The sequence below is a fragment of the Homalodisca vitripennis genome, chromosome 6 (genome assembly GCF_021130785.1).
Source record: "Homalodisca vitripennis isolate AUS2020 chromosome 6, UT_GWSS_2.1, whole genome shotgun sequence".
NCBI classification, from domain to species: domain Eukaryota; kingdom Metazoa; phylum Arthropoda; class Insecta; order Hemiptera; family Cicadellidae; genus Homalodisca; species Homalodisca vitripennis.
The window spans coordinates 107562623-107586489 of NC_060212.1; the positions used below are offsets into that span (position 1 = coordinate 107562623).

At 33.5% G+C, this 23867-nt stretch overlaps 1 protein-coding gene across 6 annotated transcripts in view; it reads right to left on the reverse strand.

Moving 5' to 3' along the window:
* Positions 1-1532: 1532 nt before the first annotated feature.
* The window catches only part of LOC124364700 (zinc finger protein 2 homolog), a 52939-nt gene continuing 30604 nt past the window's right edge, over positions 1533-23867 (reverse strand). For 5 of the 6 annotated variants that reach the window (XM_046820381.1, XM_046820382.1, XM_046820383.1 and 2 more), the window contains 3 exons: positions 23391-23552; positions 19462-19623; positions 1533-6759 (listed from right to left, as the gene is read on the reverse strand). In XM_046820381.1, coding sequence (XP_046676337.1) covers positions 6508-6759; positions 19462-19623; positions 23391-23552 — 576 coding nt within the window. In that variant the 3' untranslated portion in view covers positions 1533-6507. The remainder of the gene's footprint in view (positions 6760-19461; positions 19624-23390; positions 23553-23867) is intronic. The other variant, XM_046820384.1, reaches the window with a different exon arrangement.

A 23867-nucleotide genomic window follows, 5' to 3' on the forward strand; every position in this document is an offset into this window, starting at 1 on the left:
TGCTTCCTTATTGTACGAGTATTGAAGAGTGAACAAAAATAACAATGAATACTAAAAAACCATGACCAATAATGAATAGCTTTCCATAAGGATACTTAACCCTTCCCGGGTCAATGACGGTTATATACGCCTAACTTAACATTTCTCGGGGGTCATATGCGTATATTTACGCATAAACTTATTTTGGCCAAGCGTCAAATGCGTGTATATACGCATAATCATGTTTATGAATATCCTTATTGTTTGCAGTTGTCAGCAATTCCAGCTAGTCGGGAACATAATATAAGTAGTTTGGCGGCAGTATGGTTGGGGGGAGGGGGTGCCAGAGTGGCTTGAGCTTCTTGGGGGGGAGGGGCTTTAGCGGCAACTGAATGAAGGTCATTGTCGGTTGCCTCTTTGTTTACTGAGTCGCTCTCCACTCGGCGTACTGAACTGAAGTTGTTAGGTTGTTTCATACTCGATCATACCTATTGAATTGATGTAGATGAAATTTATAATGTACGTTGCCTTAGAATAAGTCATGAATATTTTATTCATACATCCCACTCAGTTGTACTCTAAAAAGTAAATTTGCAATCAGTTCTGTAGTTATTGAGTGAAGTAGTTTGGTGGCAGTAAGGTGGGGGAAGGTTGTTCTGGAATAGCTCGGGCTGCTTGGTGGGGGGAGGGGTTTTAGCAGTAAGTCAAGGTCATTTTTAGGCTGCCTGCCTCTTTCTTTCTCAGTCGCTCTGCACCCCGCGTACCACAGCTAGACGGAAAACGTTGTCTCATGGGAAGAGACGCAAAGGGTCATCGATGCCATGTCTGCTACAAAAATATCTGCGAAAAGAAACGATCTATTTTTGTAAAATGTGTGTAAACAAACCGTTCCTTCACCCAGATAGCTTTTTCGAAGCTTATCATAACATGGAGGACTATGTGAATGGACAGTGATCAATCTCCTTTGTTATATGATTAGTTTTTACTTTATTTGTTTTGTATGTTAACCCTAATCATGTAATACATACTTATTTTTAAACATAAAATGTTTTTATTACGCTAAACCTAAACATCAATTATATTTATATACGCATGTCAATTCGTGGAAGGGTCAATGACGCTTATATACGCATACTGGTCTATAACAAAAAAAAGGTGGGAAAAATTATTTATGGATATATTTCCATTTTTCCATGACAGGTAAGCAATTTAAAATCAAATTGAACAGTTTTGGTCAAAAAATGTTTTTACCCCAACACATGAATAATAGGCAATCTAAGGCTACAGTAAGTTGACCCTGGAAGGGTTAACATGCAATAAATTAATTTCTAATTGAAAACAGCACAGTACAATATTAAAGCATCAACAAAAAGAAAAATAAATACTAAACATCTATATAACAATAATAATAAATAACATACCACAAAGATACTAAACATGCAACAATATTTGATTTGAGTATGAATATGGGCGGAACTGAAATTCCACTGGTCTGCACATACTGACAGGTTCCAATGTGAGAGTTTCCTTGATAACATAAATAAAACTTCACATTCTTGCTTTATTAATATGTATATTGTACTTTACACTGCCAACTCATTGACACTCTCTGTACATAAATTATGCTTTAATTTCTAAGGTATTAAAATTATACAGAACTGTATAACATAATGTGTAAAAATTAAATTAGTTTAACTTTAAAGTAACACTACTTTAAACAGTAATAATAATGAGTTCTTACCAAAAAGTAGTCAATTTTATAAATACAGTGAACTCCATTTATAACCAATGACCTATTTTATAAAAAATGTACAGTTCCTTTGAGCCTACTTACCTTACAAAAAAATTGTTGTATACAAAACATTTATTATATAGACTGATTTTCAGTCAAAAAACTATTTGCTAATTTGTGTAACTCCACAATATAGTCAAGCAGAGATGCGCAGTAAGTAACTATATTGAACCAGCCAATCATTACTTGCCAATCTCATTTGTCTCATTACTCGCTTGAAATAAAACAAGAGAACATCTGCCAGACCTCTGATAAAGAATGCTAGAATGACAGAATACAGTTATTCCCAGTTTATGGCTGATGTTGTACATGATGTTCAATGAACCAATAAGTGCTTGTAAACATTTTTATCCTAAACTAGAGATTTATTCAGATTTAATTTTTACTTATTTATTGATTGGGATCAAACTCTGTTTTTGACTGTATCAGCAACATCCAGGAAATCTTTGAGGAAGTGATATCCATAATCGTCAAATAAAAAACATGACAATGACTTTAATTTGGCAGCCCAGGATTTACATGGTATCATAATTCAAGAATCTCGGTCCTCAGGTTTTAACTTATAATTGTAAATAATGTATTGACGCTAACTCTGTTCTTAATAACTATGAAAATAAAGAATATTGACCGTTGACTTGTCTTGTCTATATCGTATCAACCCTTGTCTTTTGATAAGATAGTAGCTCGTGGGGTAGGCAGAATTAGGGTGAGAAGGAGATCATTTTTCTAAAAAACTAAAAAAAACCAGGAGTGAGCAAGTTCTGAATGAATTTTAACACTCTAATATAGTCATTAATGCTGAAGATTTTGTTGAATTTGCTGTTGGAGGAATTTGTGTTTCATTCAGCTCTCAATGTGAATGGTATCAAACTATATTCACACAAAGCTCATAATTGCATATTAGTTCAGGCTCATCTTGACTCTTCATCTTAGTTAAACTTAGCCAAAGAGGTCTCTCTACTCTTGACTTGGTACAATTTGAGTACATTTATTATAAAAAAATATCCTGAACTCTAGATCTGGCTCATCTTGACACTTCTTCTTAGTTCAACATAGCTAAAGAGCTCTGCTCTTGTCTTGGTACAAGTTGGAACAATTATTATCAAAAATATGCAGAATTCTTGTTATGGCTCGTCTTGACTCTTCCTCTTAGTTCAACTTAACTAAATCACTTTGTTCTTGTTTTGGTAGAAGTTAAGAATAATGTTGTTAAAATATTGCTGAATATTAATTTATCACCTGCTTTATATTAATCTTTTCTTGTATGATATAGTAAGATGTCACAAGTCACATTGATGTCAATTATTTTAATAAGTATTAATTCTCTCAATATAATAGATTTACATAATCTGCCTATTTAGTTCATGTAAATAAATGTAAATGCTTTCATTTCAGATCATAGTGTTATCTTCACACCAAATAAAAAAAAGGAAATTTTTTGAAACGTATATAATTAATATAATAATAAATTTAATAAACATTGTCATCAATCACTGTAACAACACTGTATTTCAGCCAGTTAACGTTATGACTGCCCCATCATTATTTTATGAGGGTCAGCGAAGTTGATCACTCGGGGCTGGCAAAATGTATCTTTATCCGTCAGTCTTCACAGGATATCTTGAAAAAGAGTTGAGCTACAGGCTTTGAAATTTTGCATGAAACCATTTCGACATAGCCAAGATCGAGTTCAATGACTAATCTTCAGTGGATGTCTGATCTGGCCAAGATGCCATCAAGAATATGCTCATGGCATGGCTGCCAAAATAGCAGGGGACTGTTTTCTGTGGAAGTTAGGTCCAGTCAGCTTTTCGGACAGTGGAATGAATCATATGTCACCAGAATTCCATCAATAACTAACAAACTTTTGATTGAAATGAGCCATTTTGATTGATAATAGCACTGGTAAAATTGTATTTACCAGTGAGAGTCGATTGTACCCAATAAATAAAAGGTTGAGTCATCACAAAATGCAACTATGGACACCTGGATGGTTACCAGTTGACAAAATTATCAAATTTCACAATGTGTGTCGAAACTATAACAAAGTTTCAAGTTACATGGACCAATTGATGGTTACCAGTTGATAAAATTACCATATTTCACAATGTGTGTCGAAACTATAACAAAGTTTCAAGTTACATAGACCAATTGATAGTTACCAGTTGACAAAATTATCATATTTCACAATGTGTGTCGAAACTATAACAAAGTTTTAAGTTACATGGACCAAAAATACAATCTAAGTACATAACCTATTATATGATTTAATATTGTTCCGTATGCAATACATAATGCATAAATTCCCTTTAGACGTTTGTTTTTTTAATTTTTGGAATAGGTAACAGGACTAATATATATGCAATTAATCCTTTTAAGGCTCTTAAAGTTTAACAGTTTAACAATGGACTACATTAAATCAGCAGAACAAATATAAACTAAAATCAGGCTCTATGGATTCTTTTAATGAAGAATAGTGCCCTAATTCTACACAAATTTCTTCCTATTACAGGATGTTGCATGTACCCACAATAATAGAGAGCTGTGGAGGTCTAGTTTGAGTTTTTGGTCTCAATTGCATGTGAAAAGAAAATAACATATTTTTTTAAGGAGTATTTTTTGCAGAAATAGTTTTTTCCATTCAGTGATGAATGTGAACATTAAACCAAAATCGCTAGCAACTTTTTCTCATTCTGGATCTTTTTTTTTGGGTCTGGTTTTAGACTATGGTTTTTTATATGTATCATGATATTGTGTTCAAAGCTGTTAAAATTTTTTTTAACCCTGCAACTGGCTTTAAGCAATTATCGAAGCATTAACTACATTCTCAAATGCCACTAAACTATTTTCTAAACATTAACTATGTTGTAATATGATCTCTCATAGTAAGTCTACTTATACTTATGTTTCATTAGAAAATATTTACTGTAAATTGGACGTTTACATTTCCAATTGAGATTTGTTCTCGTAATTATTGAACACTAAAAAACTACTGTATATTCATCAAAGTTCCCTGTCGAGAGTTTACATAGTGTAATAGAAATAAAAATACATTGTTGTACATTTTTTTTAAACTTATATTTAAATGTACTTTCTATAGGTCTATACATCATTTTTGGATAAAAGCAAAGATTTTCTAAAAGACTTTAAGCTTTTATTTCACAATTTTTATTTTTGTAAACATTTTTAAAATATTACCGTAATAAATCTTATAGAACATAATCTTCTATACATTTTTTAAGAAGAAAAAAAAAATAGTTCATCCAATAAAATCCAAACTATCATAATTACATACAAGGTAATGCAATCTGATTTTTTGCAAATTTAGAGTTGTTATAGATATATTATTCAAAAGTATCACCAAACTTTTTCCTCAAGTATTTTTTTTATAATTTGTGAGTTAGGTATATACAAAAATTCACATTGCTTTCAAATTGCCTGCAAGGGTGGTATACTTTAGAGAAAAATTTATTCATTGCACATTTTTTATATTAGTCCTTTTATTTTTAAAGGTAAAGTTCAAATGATTCAATATTTCTATGTAAATTACATGTCTTTCTAAAGATAAACTGATATTTTTAAAATGTCTGCATCTTCAAAATAGATGAACAGTTACTAAAATAAGAATCCCTTACAAAATCGCAGAAATGAGCTAGCATTTTGGGAAATAATTATGGTCAGTGCCAAGGTTAAGAAGGAGTATACTGTATTTATTATAAATTAGGTTTTGCTTTCAGAACTTCATCAAAACCACTTGGGCTCTATCCTAAGTTCAATAAAATTTTACTAATACTACATTCAGAATTTTAACAGATATATCTAAAACTCTTTCTTAAGTTTTTTACAGCATGTATTGGGTATATGAAAACAAATTTAACTAACATGGTTAGAGCAGTTTTATTAATTTATGGGGTTTTTAATAAGAGCGTGTTTCCACATAAAGAAAAAGTTTTAGCAATGAAAAAGGAAAACTGAGAACTCTGCAATTAAACCTGCATGCCAAATTTTATCAGCCCTTAAAAACAGTCCATTTCTTTGATTACAACAGATGCTTACATACTCAAACATGATGGGCATTTTTGTATAAACTATTTCTTGAACTGGTGGTCTCCAAAAACACATTTCCACTAAAACTCACAAATTTTATTGTATGGATCATCACAATAGAAAATTAAATGACCACTGCTGATATGTTACAAAATAATCTTACAAAAACCAACTTGGATGTACCAATAAAAATCCAATCATGCCCCAATGCTTCCCAAAATCTTCTTTTTTTTCAGCTGCTCGCCATTGCTTGCAATACTATTAGCTTTCCAGTGTTTGAATATTTGCAACTTATCTCTACAATGTCAACAATGGAAAATAATCAAAACAATCTTATTATATTTACTAAGATTTATATTACATATGGAAAATATCTTCCATAAATAAAAAAGATTGGTAAACAGCATTTTCCTGATATTAATTACCACTTATAATGAATATTTTCAATTATTTTATCTTTAAAATTCATCAGAAATAAAGGGTGTTCACTGTACTTCTGTATTCTGTAACATCAGATTTTATCTCTCTTCTCATCTTAATATGTAGTATAACATTTTCATTCAATAAAAAATATAACTTAAAATAAATATCATTGAACATGTGCTACATACTTTAAAAGAATATTAATTGTCTGTTGGATCACTACAATCTAATACAAAATTTACAGATAATGATCACTTATAGTACAATTACTGATCAGAAGGCTGCAGGATATTGATCCAAGTCTGCCCGTCTGTATCTGTTGGTATCCGGATCTGTACCAGCTGCACAGTCCCGGCGTCTGTCTGTACAGCAGCTGTCTGCTCCGAGTAGTGTCTGGCGTTGGGCACGACCAGAGCGCGACACGCCCCTTCCTCCAGTGTGGTGATCTCAGCTACGGACTCCATCTCCGCACCTCCCTCTTCTAGCGCTTCTATACCTCCGGGGTTGGCAAAGTGTACCTGCGATCATCGTCAATACAGGTAATGATATATTTAAACTTATAAAGTAAAAGTAAAGTAAAGATGTCTTATTTTACCAGGCGAAGTTAGGGCTAAGAAGCTCTCTCTAACACTTAACCTGGGGACCAACGGCTTAAAGGTGACTTCCGAACCACCACCAACGGCCGGGCAGGCGGGCTGCTTGCAAGGCCAGGATCGCTCAGCAGTCACCCTCCAAGCAGCAGCCACGCTCAACGTTTCTTGATCCGGTTATCTTGTGATAACCGTTGTACCCGCTACACTACGCCATTGGTAATACATTATACATTGTATTTAAATGTTCAGTTAAAGTACAATGTTGTATTTTTTAAACTAACATTTTTTATTTTGAAAAATAGGGTAATGCATGATTTTTTTATGATTAGGTTTTAAATGTAGAGTAAAACAAGGTACAAAACAGGTTTTTGGTAAATTATTATATGTTTACTTTACAATTTAATACTTAAAACAAATATTTTGTTGTTGTTTTTAAAGCAAAATCCTAAATTTAATGTATATTTTAAATCTATTGGTGCATCAAATCATATCTGTTTTATTTAAAACGTGTGTCTTAACATATTTTGTTTTGTAATATTATTTCCACTCCAATAACCTGTGAAAAATAAACTTTATAAAAATTCCTATTATTAGGGCTATCTAGGCCTAAATATCTTCATCACTGGATGTTAAATCGTCACCTAGTATATCACTTATGTCATTAATTTGTAATTCACTTGTACTTGCAGTCATCAAAAAAATAAATAGTACCTAATGAATAATTCACAAATTCTTTCAACACTATAACCTACCAACTCAATCCAAAGTAATAAAAGTGATGTATTTTCATGTGAAAATGAGGCCTAAAACTGATTACATTATTTTATTGAACTTTAAACTTTATTAAAACTAGAGCAAACTTGTATTATGATGAAAACATCAATTAAAGTACAAAGAAACCGATTCACAGTGGCTCAATTATTTTGTTTACATTGACAGACAATTCACTCAGCTGGAGTTTTTGTCAACAAAGCAGTAAATGTACTGTGAAAAACGGCTGCAATATTGCTTAAAATAGTTCAAACTATTCTCAAGGGTAGCAGCACAATGCAGAGCCAGTAGAACCCACCAAACTAATCTCATAATATGTTATATTATATCTCATGATATATTATATCACGAGCAGTGCCCATGTTTTGTCCGGAAAGAGTTACGCATCCCACAAGAAAAGTTTCATAATAGTAGTTTGTCTGAAGTGCAATGATTGATCAGGCATTTATAACCCATTTATAAATATTTATAAGCATTTATAACTATCAATAAAACCAGAACCTGTGTTTATGTTTTGAAACTCATTTTAGAAATTAAGCTACAACGTCACTACAATCACTATTATTAGCACTCTTTTATCTTTATCTCACTGAAAATCGAATTATTATTTAACAAATAAATGTGCACCACATTATACAATGAATGATGAATGAATCAGGCTTGAGGTAAACTTACAAATAACACAATAAACTACTTTCAGGTATTTGAAGGTTTAACTTGGAATTAATTATCCAGCTGATCCAGTGACTTAACCCATTGCGGATCACTGACGGGCTCGTCATGCAGCGGCCGGGTCTAACGGCACGACGACGAGCTCAGGTCGCAAAAGCGGTCTGCTTTTAAGTTTCCCTCCAAATAGTTCTAGTAATGTCTGATAGATCGGGCGATCGTCTTCACTTGTCAACTAAGGGTGTTTAACAACGGTCTACGTTTAGAATTTTCAAGTTTTATAAATATCCTACAGATCGCAGTTGTATGTCGAAGTTGAAAAATCATTCATATGAGTTTACTACCTGCTTTTTAGAGCTTCTGATTGGGTGTTTTCCACAGTTGTTATTATAATACTTTTGAACAGTGACAAAGAACTAAACGACGCAGACGTACATGTTGGCGGGTTTAGTCTAGACAATGAATTTAATAATAATTTATTTCCAATTTCGGTACATGAAATAGTGTACAAACTAAAACTCAAACTCCTTAAAACATAAACAAAGAGTAACAATGTAAAAATTAAGCAGTAACTATAAGTTATTTAATAATATACAATTAAGGAATCTATTTATATAACTAGTTGTACATTCGTTAGTAGTAGCAGTTAATTTCTTTTAAGAAGTTGAACTCATAAATAAAAAATATTAGTGACCTAGGAAATAAGCCTACATGGGCCTGTAGAAAGCCTGTGCGTAGGCTCGAGTTGCTGCCATGAAACCGTGGACGGATTGTAATTTGCTGTCTTTATTCAATATAAATCATGCGAACTACGTGGTGCGCTCGTCGCGCACGCGCGCCCACACACACACACACACACACACACACACACTTCATGAAATATTGTACTAATGTCAATTTTAGCAAATAATTAAAAGTATTAAAATTTAGGATGGTGTATTTCCATAATCAAGTAGAAACGACAGAGTATTAACTTATATACAGTAGTTGGTTGAGAGGATTAAAGTGAAGCAGTAAAGTTAAATAGATAAATTATACTACGAGCTACCATGAATCCATTCATAATTGTCGGTAGTGGAGTAACAGGTTAGATAAGGAGGGGGGGGCAATGTTAGAAGTAGTCCCGTCTGTATTTAGCCGTAATAATTGATTCAGCCTCGTCAATACTGATAAGAGACAACCATTCATTTGAACGTTTTTTACACATAAATACCGATGGTGAATCGAAAATGTGGTGATCAGGAAAATATTGACAAAGATTTCTAAATAGAAGATGGGATATGTAGAAAGAGTTAGTTGATGATATGGATTTACTAATTTGCATTGGGACAACACCAATGTTACGTGCATATCGAGTATTATGAGAGTGTGAAGTTGTTGAGAAGATTGTTGTAAAGTTGTTATAAATATGGATGAGGATTGTTTTTATGAAAATTTTACGGATTGACAGAATAGCGGTTTCTTTATATAAGGTATCACTATGATATCTCCTACATTTTTTATACCCGGCCTTTAAAATTGCGTTCTGAACTACCTGCAGTGGCTGCAGAAGTGTTTTGTACGCTCCGCCCCAGGCTATTATTCCAAATGAAAACAATGACTGGGCGTAGGCAAAATAGGCAAGTTTAATTTCCTTTTCATTTAAAATTTCCCTTAATTGTTTGAATGCAAATATGTATTTCCTTGTTCTTCTCTTCACGACCATTTCAAACGCTTATCAAAAATAACGCCCAGATATTTATAAGACGAGACATTTTCAATACTTTCACAAGAGCAAAATTCATTATTATAACTGCCACAACTGTGAACAACTAGTCCGTCCAGGGAATAGTCTGTAGACTCCCTGAGAGAAATGGGCATAAATTTAGTTTTCGAGGTGTTTAGTGAAAGAATATTTTGATCAAACCAATTCTTTAGGACCATAAGGTCATATACTGCTTTTGAACGAGCATCAAACCAATCATTGCCCTTAATTAAAATAAGGCTATCATCGGCAAATAAAACAGGTTTGCCGTTCAGATTTAATTTAGAAATATTGTTTATGTATATCAACAGAATTGGGCTCAACGTACTCCCCTGGACCACTCCATAGTCCACAGGAAGCCCATCAATCAATCAATCAAAATTCTTGAATTTACATATTCTTTGAGAATAGTATTTAAGTCAAATTACAATAATAACAGTAACAAGAAAATAACTTTTAAATACATTAAGAGTCAAAAATCTGTTGATAAAATTCTTCCATCGAATAAAATGGACGTTCGATAAGCCATTTGTGTAATGCAGGTGGTAGCTCTCTTTCATTCTTGCTTCTCAGATCTGGAGGTAGGAGGTTGTGAAGTTTGGTTCCCATGTATGACGGTTTCTTCTCAAACTGAGTCGTTCGGTGTGCTAGAAGATTGTACTGGGTGCTGTTTCTTAGGTTATATTGGTGAACTTCGCCTCTTCTAGTAGGGGTTTTTGCTATTGCATGTATCACAGCTTCCTCGATGTAGAGAGAGACAACAGTAAGAAGACCAAGTGATTTAAAAGCCTCTCTGCAGCTGTCGAGTCTTTGCAGTCCCGCGATAATTCTGATTGCTTTTTTCTGTTTCTTGAGAACCTTTTGCATGTTAGTGGTTGAAGTTCCACCCCAGGCTAACAGTCTGTATCTTATGTGTGACTCGAAAAGCGCAAAGTATGCCACCCTAATTGTTCTCTCATCTGTTGTATCCTTTATCCGTTTCATCGCATAGAGGCTGGAGCTAAGCTTTGTGCATAAATTATCCACTTGAGGCGTCCAAGAGAGGTTCTTGTCTAGAGTTATGCCCAAGAATTTAGCTTCATCTTGTTTGTTTACATCTGGTAGGTTTGGGACTTTGTCAGCTTTTCTTCCAAAAGCTATTTGAGTGGTTTTAGCTGTGTTAACTGCAAGGTCGTTATTGTGGCAGTATTGGTAAGCCATGTTCAAGATTACATAGGAAGCTACTTCTAGACTTTCTGTTTTTGGTTCTTTAAATACCAGGGTGGTATCGTCAGCATACATTATAGTATTACAAGTATTTCCGAGTTGTTGGAGGAGATCAGTTGTGAAGAGAATGAAGAGAACCGGGCCCATTACTGATCCTTGAGGAACACCTCGGTTTACAGGCTGCAGGCTGGATCTTGCTGTTTTGACGGTCCCATTTTCTGTATGTCTTAGTTCTACCAATTGAGTGCGGCCTTTCAGGTAGCTTATAAACCATTCTTTAACTATGCCTGATAGTTCAAATGTTTCTAGTTTTTTAATTATTAGCTGGTGATCCAGGCAGTCGAATGCCTTACTAAAGTCAAGACAGATTGCAGTCGTTAGGTTTCCTTCCTCCAAGCCATCAACCAAAGACTCTACCATTTGGACTATTGCTGTTGTAGTAGATTTTCCTTTGGTGAAACCATGTTGGGAATCGCTGAGTAGGTTATGTTCTGTGCAGTGGTTCAAAAGTCTGTTTAAAACAACTTTCTCGTAAATTTTGGAGAAGGTCGATACAAGAGATATTGGTCGGTAGTTGCTTGCTTCGTTAGTATTTCCAGATTTGAATTTTGGGAAGACCTTTGTAGTTTTAAGCTGGGAAGGAAAATGACCAGTATTTAAGGATTTATTAATTACATCAACTAAAGGGAGTACTAGTTCATTACAGCGGAGTTTAAGGACTTTAGATGAAATTTCATCCATTCCGGATGAGTTTTTTGTTTTTAGCTGGTTTATGATTTTCTTGATTTCTTTTTCACTTGTATCTTGAAAACTACAAAACTGTGGAGGTTGAGGTATATTCATTAATACGTTTTTAGTTTTAAGATTTTTCTGTGGTAGTAGTGTTTTTTCTGCAATACTTGTGAAAAATGTATTTAAGTGTTCAGCAACATCTGTCACTTTGTTTATTTGTTTTCCATTTACTTCCAAATGAATTCGTTTCATGTTAGTTTCTTTTTTAGACCATGATGAATTAATTATCTCCCACATTGCTTTTGATTTATTTTCAGAATTCTGTATGTGGTCTGAGCTTGCTTGCTTCCGCAGTAGTTTTAGATGGAGGTCATATGTCTTTTTATGTTCAGACATTAATTGTTTGTCATTTACGTCTCCTGTAATTTCAAATTTTCTGAGTGCTTTTAAATATTCATTTTTAAGTTTATTGGCTTCAGGGTCAGATAGAAATTTAAGTTTTTGTTTATGAAATATTTTTATTTTCTTCTGAGGGCAAGCTGAATTTAGTGCAATGTTCACGATGTTAAGGAATATTTTAAAAGCTTCTTCTGCATCTTTGGTGGAAAGAACAGTTTGCCAATTCTCTTTGCTAAGCAGGTATTTAAGATTTTGCAGGTTATTATTCTTGAAGCAACGTTCGATTCGGAATTGAGTGCTTGTATTCGGATTGCAGTTGACAGCGCAGCTTTGGGCGGTGTGGTCTGACAGCCCAGCGTCAATTACCTTAGTGGTAAGCTGATTAGTATTCATGTTAGTGCAAATCCAGTCAATAGAAGTTTCTGAGAGGGAAGTGATTCTTGTTGGAGGAAGCGGGAGTCTGACTATGTTGTGCATAGCAAGTGTCTCATTTAGCATAAGATTTTTTCTATTTGGTTTTAGTAAGTCCACATTAATGTCCCCCATAATTATAAGTGGGGAGTTTTGAATTTTTGTCTTCTCAATGAGTTCTGAGAGGGCACTGAGTGCTTTTTCCAGATTGCCACATGTCTATGGTTTCTGTGTAGTTCTCAAGAATATTATTTACATAAATACATACACCACCTTTCCGGAGTTCTATTCTACTAAAGTGAGCTTTAAGGGAGAAACCTGGAAACATGACGGTGTTAATTATTTGATTGGATTTTAGACCATGTTCTGACAAAACTATTACATCTGGTTTAGTTTCCTCTACCAGATGTTGCAGTCTATTTATTTTATTTGAGACTTCCTGTGTGTTTTGGTGTAGAAGTATCAGTTGGGATTTGTTACATTGTTTGGACTGTAGTTTAAGTGTTTGATTTAGTTCTTGATTAGGGTTTATTGTGTCGTTAGAAGATTGAGATTTTAAGTAGTTTCTTTGTGATTTTGAATACCCTCTAAAAAACAGTTGTTATTTTGGATTATGATGTCTTCCTTTGGGGAATAAATTGGTCCTGGGGTTTTCTCCATTGTCTGAGGGTCTTGGTTTAGATTAATGAAATGTTCTATGTATTGACCATAAAAATCTTCAATAGTTTGGTCTTCGGGACGATTTACTGCATTCATAGGAGGTTTTCTTTTTACAAAGTTGTTTGTTTTGGTTTCTTTAAAGATGTTTCTTTTGCAGTCTTGGTAGCTGGATGTTTTGTTTTGCGGGATTGAGGCTTTCTTTGTTTCTTGGTGTTTACCGCTTAAAATAACACCTAGACCACTTTGAGGGATTTTTTCAGTACAATTTTGGCATTCGTCTCTGTATTTGGAAGCTTTAACCCTAGAACTGGTGGTCATTTCATCCTGTAGTGTCGGGCTGTTTTGGAGCTTCGCGCAAGGGTTTTTTAAAAAAATTATTAAAAATATAAAATAAAAGCAATATAAATAAGAGTATATATTTTTGTGTTCAGAATTAAACGTAGAATTGCACTATATTGTAAAATTAACCATAAAAAATTTTCTAATAAACACTTTTTTTAATCAAATATAAAATTTACGAAAAATATTTCTTAAATTTGGGGGGGACCATACCTAGCAAATGAAGTTATAGTGAGAAATATTTATAAGTGAGATAGCCATTCTGTGTCAAATTTTATCTAGTTTCAGAAAAACATAAACATTATACACATTTATGAAAGCATCATTAAGCTATAGAACAAAAAGCAGCGATGCGTATAAATTCTGAAAATCGGGTGTACACGTAAGACTTTGGTAAAACAAGTTTTGCTAATACATTTATCTATGAATACATGTTATTTTGCACATTTTATTACTTAGAATAAAATAGAATATACAGTAGTAATGAAATAATTACCATAAATTATTTTTTGAAAAGTAAAAAAAGTTAAATTTTGCCATTATTCAAAAATTTTGCGAAAAATTTTTATTCAGCAAAATATAAAATAGTTTCTAAAGCTTGTACTATATCAAAATTTATAAATTTATGGTTTATAAGTAATAGGAAATATTATGTAGTTAGAAAACTATAAATATAACTAAAGATATTGAAAAAAATATAGAATAAGCCAAACAGTTATTATATATAACCAAAGAAATTACAGGAAATATATATTTTATTGTGAAAACTATCTATTTACCAAAAATAAATAGTTACTTCAGAGCTAAAAGAGTGCTATAAATAACGTTTAGTAAGTGAAAACAATAACAAACTATGTGAAATGAATTTTAGCCAAGTCATTTTGCCATAGCCTACACAAAGCCGGTAATTTCTCAAACATATTTCAGTAAATAGAAATTGATTTATTCTAAAATATACATGTTTACACTACTACGACATCAAACAACACACTACACATTAAATACGACACTAAAACACGTGTAAAACTATTAAAACTTACAAATATCCACAGCTCGGCACGAAAGTGATACAGAACGGCAGCGGCAATATGGCGGTCAAAACAAACGGCGCTCTTTTACGTTCAAAATAACAAGCTTGCTACGTCATAACCATAATACAAAGAGGAATAAAACTCATCTGTTCCTTAGCATTTTTCTTCCCGAATCCAATGGTGCATGAATTATATCGATACGTTACCGGAGTATATTATAAAAAGTAATTATACGAGGGAATGTTTGATCGACAAAATTTTGACGGTTAACACCACAAAAGCGGCATTAACCGACATAATTATGTCGATTAACAGTTCTAGGGTTAAGGGAAATGCTGAAAAAATTTTTTGCATTCCTTACTTTTCTAAAGCTGTTTATTGTTTGGTTTGGTTTTGAGCATTTAGCTATTTTGAATGTATTGTCAAGACTGCCCGAATAATGTTTTCCTGATTGTGTTTCCATGTTCTCAATCAGATATTCCATTTTATCTTGCCTTAACTTTAGTTGTGTCAGTTCAGTCAACAGATAAGAGTTGGGGGACAATATTGGCAGCGGGTTGGTATCGGGGATATTTGTCTCAGGCTGAGGGTCTGTTTGTATCCCACAGTCTGATAGCTCCTTGATATTTTCTTCGTTATGTTTTTCCCGTAATCCTTCTAGTGATGCTATGATATTAGATTGTTCATTTATTTTGAGTTGATATTCTTTAATCATGTCTGATTGATCTTTGTCAAAGTTTTCAAATGTTAAAGTTAGCTCATCTCTAAGCATTTTTTCTTTAACCAATTGTTTTTTCTATTTGCCCAATCGTCTCATTTAGAGTTTCAATCCTATTAATTAAGGATACATTTTTATTTTCCAACTCTTCAATTTTTATCTGATATTTAACTTCGTCAGTGTTATTTTGTTTATTAATCATCTGTGCCAAATTAGAGTTTGTTAGTTTTAAACTGTATAGTTCCTGCTTGAGATTATTATTTTCAATTAGCAACGCATTTCCAGCCTCTGCAGCCAATATGGTAATTGTCTCAAGGTCAGTGTTGTTAGTATTTAAGATCTTTGTTTGTATATTTTCTAGTGTGTTATTAAGGTCCGATGTACTGTTGTGATTGCTGTTGTTGAGTTCCAAGCTAAAAACAAATTGGTCTGAAAAAGTTTGTTTTTCCGAGGACTCTATAGCCCTTTTAGCAACTATTGTAGCTTCAAGAGCTGCTTCAGCATCACTTAGGGCCTTGTTAAATGTTTTATTTATGCCATCTTTTGTTAATGGGATTCCGTATTTATGGACATTTTCCTTATAAGGGAAGACTTTAGAATCTTTTACTTCAGCCACTGTATTGTCTCCAAAAAAAGAAACGTTGTATTTAGTAGTGTTACTTTTCATTGGTTCAAGTACTTCCATTATTTTTCCTGGCCAGTGTCTGTAACCTCTTATTTTAGCGAAAACAAAATCTCCTTCAGTAAATTGAGGCATCTTGGTTATATGTCTAAGTTGAGTAGCAATTGTCTGATGTTAAAATATGTCAATAAGAGTTGTTTAACGAAGTTAGTGTGGAAGCAGCGCTTTGTATACTCATCAGCTGTTATGTAGGTCAGGTGTGGAAAATGTGAGATGTCAGCAGTCAACACTACTTCCAGTTGTCACCATATCTGGTGTCAATTTATTCAGTGAAATTAACTTTTATTCCGTTTTTAACTTGAAAAGAGCTCAAAAATAAAGTATTATTGAGCTGAGTTATGTAGTGTTTGATTCCTTCAATGTTAGTCCTGAACAGTGTTTATTTTAATAATAGTAGTTGTTATTAATTGTCCTCAGTAATGCTTTGACAATTACAAAACTAAGATTTGTTTAAATGGGGAATTTCCAAATTGTTCATTTATAAGGACATTCCAGTCAAAATTAATTCATTGGTGATACCAACAAAATATGTAGAATAGTTGGCTGCAGGAGATTAGCTTATCTTATCAGTCAGTGCAAGGGTCAAGTGGCTGCAGGTGTATAGAGTTCCTATCAATCATGCAATCTACTCCAAAATCTGTCCTGAAATTCTTAAAGTTTTTGAGTAAAAATGTTATTTTTGTCCTTATAAGCAGTTATTAATCCAAATTGTTTGTATAATAACAACTATACATACTCACTGAACACTTTGATACAAAAAACCACTATTAAAATCAAAAGTTTACCACTATAATATTTAAAATTGTGAAGAGCACATTTACACAGTTGCTACATGTTCAGGGCTATAGATCAACTTATCAGTCCCACAGATAGACACGGTCTGTAGCCTAGCCTATCCGTGAGGTAGCTTGTGAACCAAGAAAGCGCATTACATTTACTCCAATATACTCTAATTTTAGAATCAACTTATTTCTATCGATGCTACCGAACGCTTTTATTAGATCAAGAAATATTAGAATAACACGTAAGTTGTTGGATATTGCGTCATTAGTTTGCCTATTGACATCGAACAGAGCATCAGAAATGTTCCTGTCCTCTCTGAACCCATACTGGCAGTCACACAGGATTTGATTATTATAAAGATAATTTACAAGTTGTTCTTTAATCACTCGTTCAAGAATCTTAGAGAATACACTCAAAAGGCTAATGGGACGGAAATTATTTTTATCTAAAAAGCTGTCACCTTTATGCAAAGGAATTACTTTTGCAATTTTAAAAATATCTGGAAAAATCCCAGAAGGAAGACTTAAATTAATTAATTGCAGAAGAGGTTTAGAAAATACATGAATGTTATCTCTTAACGTAGTGGCCGAGATACCGTCACGTCCAGGGGCAGATCTACCGCGCAGTCCAGTCACATGTCGTATTACATCGAGTTCAGTTATAGTGTGTAATGTAAACACGGTATCCAGCCTGTAGTCCGCATCACTCAAAACCGGGTCCCTACTTAAATGAATGGCACTAGCTAGGCTGTGTCCCACCGCGGAGAAAAATATGTTAAAATCATCGGCTACTTGTTTACACATACTATGAGTTATATAAGGGGTATCTGGAAAAATATTTTGGATAGGAAATGGATCTTTCTTTTTTACGTTACCTGCAAGTTCATTTATAATAGTCCAGAACATTTTTGGGTTATTTTGAGAATTGTTAAGTTTTGATCTGTAATATTGTTTTTTATACTTTTTAAGGGACTTACTTAAATTTTGTCTGAGCGTGCTGAAAACTTGATAAATATCTTTATTGAAAGGTTGTTTTTTTAATCTTTTGCTTATTTTGTCTCTGATTCAAATTAATTTTATCAAATCGGGTGAAATCCATGGTTTTAATTTTTTTTTTGCGGGTGGAACGCCTTATTAGTGGTTTGGAAGAGGCTTTAATAAGACAGGAAATTGTTCTTGCAAATTGCTCTGCACATGGTGCGATATCCTGGCAACTCATGACAGGTTCCCAGTTCAAGTGAGCGAGGTTACGGCTGAGTAAATGCATGTTCGTGTAGTACTGTGTAATGGAATCGCCAGCGAGGTTTTCAGCATGACAGTGGCAGTGATAGTCAGGCCAGTACTGTAGTGGTCGCTCACGCCAGTCTGGAACACAGCTGATTGTACTTTGTTCATGTAATAATATATAATAATAATAAAGTTCATGTTATAATGGCCCGGATGTTGTAATCGCTTCGCCCAGTACTGTAGTGGTCGCTCACGCCAGTCTGGAACACAGCTGATTGTACTTTGTTCATGTAATAATATATAATAATAAAGTTCATGTTATAATGGCCCGGATGTTGTAATCGCTTCGCCCGAGCCGCTTTATTTAGACTATGATTCAGACATCATCCCTGCCACCCCGGAACCTTGCTCGCGTGTTATCGTTCCTACATTACGGATACCCCAGCAGGCCCATGTTCCATCTGAACGAATACCTTCACAGCTGAATTTTCTAGTATACAATAGCGAGCAATACGATGTGGCGCACCATTGCTGTTCGTTCGGCCGCTGACCGTAAATTAATTCGTGCCCGCTGGTGCCCGCGCGCCAAAACAATACGATCCGCAATGGGTTAATGATATAATTAATTAGGTTCTCACCAATGTAACTAACTAAATCATGCAAACTATAAATGACAGTGCAATTTATAATTTAAATTTTGAAAATGTACAAATGTATACAGTTTCCAACGAGTAACCTGACGAACTTCTCAGGTGGTTTCCTCTCATCAAAATAATAAAAAAAGTTTATATAAACATATGTCCGGAAACGCCTTTTTAGCGAGCTACGGCTATTAAACGAACGTCCTTCATAAAACAAAACATTTTTATTACTGATCTTTGATAACCTTTTATTTCCATTTCCATACCTTATAAATGGGATTCCAAATGATTTCCTTGATAATTTCTGCACAATCTAGTGCGTTTAACGAAACCACGTGTAGCCTTTCTGATAACATCTCGGTCGTTCTTAAGTAGTTCACAAGAGTTTAAAATTCTTCTCTGGAATTAACTAGTTCTGCATATATAAGTTGCTATGACCCCAAAGATAAAAATCCAAGGAATTTAAATAAGGGGACCTAGGAGGCCAATCCGACTGATCCAATATTACAAGACAGTCTGTTATATAATATTATAAAAATGTAAAATATTTATTAATACAACTATACTTATTCTGTGCTACAATATCTCGTTACCAGTATGTGTTACAATACTCACTTGGCCGTCTATAATAAGATGCTGCACAGTTTCATCATATTCCGCACCCTCCACAATTTCATCACCTTCCACTATGCCGTCTTCTCTTTCCTTGTGCAGTATCACATGCTCCTTTAGTTCTGCTATGTACATTTTTGTATCTTGGCTTCCTGGGTCAAGTTCCTAGAAATAATATAAACCATGTTTTACTAAGAGGATTACAAGTAAAACATACTTTTTAAAGAGTAAACCTATGCAGACATTAAAAATACTTGACATTATGTGTTTATCTATTGCTCATGACAATAACAAAGTGGTATTGAGCAAAATGATTTACTGATCTAATTCTTTTGTATGTTTTAATTATGTACCATCATTTATAAACAATTTAAAGGTATAAGATAAAACAGATATTGAGTAAACTATTTAGTGATCCAATCCTCTTGTATGTTTTAATTATTTCCCATCATTTACAAACTATTTAAAAGGTCAAGATAAGACAAAATGGATATTTAGTTCAACAAAATATGGGATTCTTATCCTCTTGTATGTTTTATTTATGTCATAAACTTATTATCATCATTTATAAACTATTTAAAAGGTCAAGGTAAGATAAAAGGGATATTGAGTAAAACGATTTAGTGATCTAATCCTCTTGTATTTTTTAATTATGTACCATCATTTATAAACAATTTAAATTATATAAGATAAGAGGGACATTGAGCAAAACCATTTAGTGATCTAATCCTCTTGTATATTTTAATTATTGTCCATTATTTCTAAACCATTAAAAAGGTTAATGTAAGAAAAAAGAGATATTGAGTAAAACGATTTAGTGATTGAATTGTCTTGTATGTTTTAATTATTACCCATTATTTATAAACTACTAGCTGTTACCCGTGGCTTCGCACGCAATCTTAGAACCAAAGTCCTTATATTGCTTAGTAAAAGCAGTTATGATGTAATATGAGGGACATAAAATTTTAAAATGTAAGTAGGCATACATCAGGTAGATATTATTTAAGTTTGTGGTAAATAGTATCAGAGTTTAACTTAATTATTATATCATCTTTGGCATGTGTAGGAGCATTTCTGGTTCTAATTAATTATATACATAACGTCAGAGCTGAATCTGCCTTGTCATCCCGATCAAGAAAACACAAATCTCAGATCACACAGGTCTCGGAAACTTACTTCGGTCAAAAAGCGTATATTTCCAGTCCTTGTCATATATTTCATGTTTAAGATATTTCCAGCACTATAGTAGAGTTTGCCTTGTTGTTCTGACGAAGAAGAAATATATATATATACTTACATAGGACCGAGATGCCTACTTCGGTTAAATAGTGCCTACTTAAGACCATTTAAATTCACTTATCTACTGTCACAGTTTAGCTTGCCATATTGCCTCAATCAAATTTTATATACATTCGATTATCTAGTTCTCAGAAATCTACTTTGGTCAAAATCGTGATGACATAATTGAGTTTACCTTGTCCTGATGAAGAAAATACACACATAAGTAGGACTGAAAAGCCTATTACGACCTAGGGGAGAGTCCTACCTACTTACTATGTACTTTCGGTATAAGAGGGAAATTCTTATTTCCAAATGCAACTTTCCAAAATAATCGTTATTGAAGTTTTGCATTACACTTGTATTTTGGACTGTAGCCAGGGAAAGAATGAATCATTGAGGCATGTTAGTATTCATTTCTCTGTTCTTCCATTAGCCATTGTTAAAATGTAATATCATAATGTCAAGGAAGCCCGCCAGTTTAAAGTAACTTATGTGAAAACATTCATAACTTTGTTCATTAAGGTTAGTTTTATAACAGTATTTAATGCATTAGATGATTTTAATTCGTCACTGGCGCAATCTGAAGTAAAATTTGTATATTAATGTTTTATTTACTATCTGCATTACACTACCGATCAAGCACTGTAAATTCAAATGTATACAGATGTTTCAGAAAGTTTGTCGAACTATAGCTGTCAACAGCTGTCAAAATACGTTTCGTTCTTATCATAACACTCGAATGTAAACAAACTAATTTTTCAATTTGAATTCGACTTTATTTGGTGAAATGAATGTGTTATGGGTGGTAAAAAGCACTCTAACTGTTAATTCAGACCAAAAGCTATACCTGTTCCAAATTTCAGCACAATCCGTATAGCAGTTTCAGCGTGATTTGAGGACAAACCTCCAAATATTCAAACTTTCACATTTATAATATTAGTGGGATAGTGGGATTTAAATGTCAAGATAAGATAAAAGCTAGGTGATCATATTGTTATGAAAAACCTGAAATACAGTCTTTGAGAACTGGTATTACACCTACTTCATATTTTAAGTACATAATAATGGAAAATGCCTGATACAATTTTATCACGCTTTCAAATAAACGTTCAACCACAATCAACTTTAAATAAAGAATTAGAAAAGGATGTAATCTATGAACTTTCTGAAAATGGATAGAATCACTAAATAGTCATCAATGAGAAACTTAATGGTCTATAAGTATTTTGTGTATTTTTTAAAGAAGTCTTTCCTTTGGTAAAACTTATATGAGAATATAATTTTAATATATTTTATCAATGGTCTAATTAGTCAAACCACATTCCTTTGATTGATATGATTGATATCGGTGTTTATTCTAACAAAATTAACATTAAATCCAGAGAAGAAAGCTCACGTAAATGTTACTTCTGTGAACTGATCTCCGTCCACACATGGCCTCATAATCAGAAGCCCAAAGTAACAGAAGAATTCAATGTATACCTGCTATTACTTATCAACTTTTAGGGGAACAGTATTGCACTTACCATATTTAGATGTGTATCTATGTCATTAAAATTATGTTACAAGGCGACCAGATCTTGCAAGCATTATCATATAGTATAATGGAATAATCAATAATAATTACTTGAGAAAGATTGACTTATTACCTTTTTTATGCATATTCAAAAATCTTAAAATATCTAAGCTCCCATTAAATATATACTAATTCTAATCCTAAACTACAGTTATAACTCTCAGTGGCATGAAATTTTCTAGTGAATGATTCTTTATATCTCCGCTCTTAGTCATCTATTTTAATTTGAATACTTCCATAGAGGATTAAGTATACATAGCTGCTCATGTTTTAATTGAAAAACCGCAAAAGTCAGACTTGGTGATGACTGTTTGAATCCACTCAGCAGCACTGAAATTAATGTAAGAATGTTTTGCTCTCTTAGGACAAGAAGCTTAGAAATTGGCCTAGTCCTATAAGGTCCTTTGTACTGCTTCCATTGGCAGGATATTCTGGATGGGTAAGGTTGGGGGTAGGTGCCACCTCCTGTTGTCATCCATGAGGAAGAGTTTTGGGCTCTAATCTCATCTCATGTTCCCTCGGTAGAAGGGGAAGCAAGGTCTGAACCAGCCTCTCCAGTCAAAGCAGGCAGGGATGACACCCTTATGTCCAGGCTAAGAAGAACCTTTGACACTTAGGGAACAAACTCCACCAACTCCAACAGTCATCTCCCACAGTATACTAGACCTATGAAATTTACCCTTGCACCCCAAATTCTCAACATTTGCGGTTAGTGATGTGCCGCTCTTGGACATCCATAAAGTTGCCCAGATGATTAAAGTAACACATCGGTTTTTGCTATGCTCTGTGTGGGTTCAACTAGAAGTATAAACTAGCCAGAAGTGACCCCTGCTGGGTGTAATGTATGATAATGTACAGATCAGTGTGTTGTTATCACTATGGCTATCATTATTGTAATTGTTAATGTTAATTGAACTGATTGTTATTGTGCTGTAATCAGAACAAGTGGCCACAAATGTCACATTATGCATCATGACATGAACTATTAAGTCTCAATTAAGGCACAACTAGACAGATTGCTACAGTTAACCATATGTTCTACTCTCTACAATCTTGACTGTAGTAGGATACTGACACGCACCACAGAGCCATCAGCGTGCAGGAGCTTGGTGTTACCGTCACTGTCGGTAACAAAAGCCATCTCCAGGTTCTCGCCACCAGTCTGAGCCACCAGTATGTTGTCCTCGTCGGTTGTCAGGCGAGGTTGGTTCACCACGATCGTGTCATTTAAGTGCCCCTAGAATCAATTAAATGAACTCCTCTATGTTTATACCCATAGCTGTGTTGTTTAAACAGCATTTTTTTTTTCAAAAGTAAGGTAAATCTGATTTAAAAAAGTTTACTTTCATAACAGTAACAAATATCACTTTTTACTATTAACGTTATCCTGCAAACTAGTATATTAATATTTGGTTTAGAAATAAATCAATAAAAAAATCATTAACTACTAGTTTACATCAACTACTAATATAAAAATGATTTTCATAAAATAAATTGTATCGATATTATAAAGAAATTACCACTAAATGAAATTACCAAATAAACAAGTAAT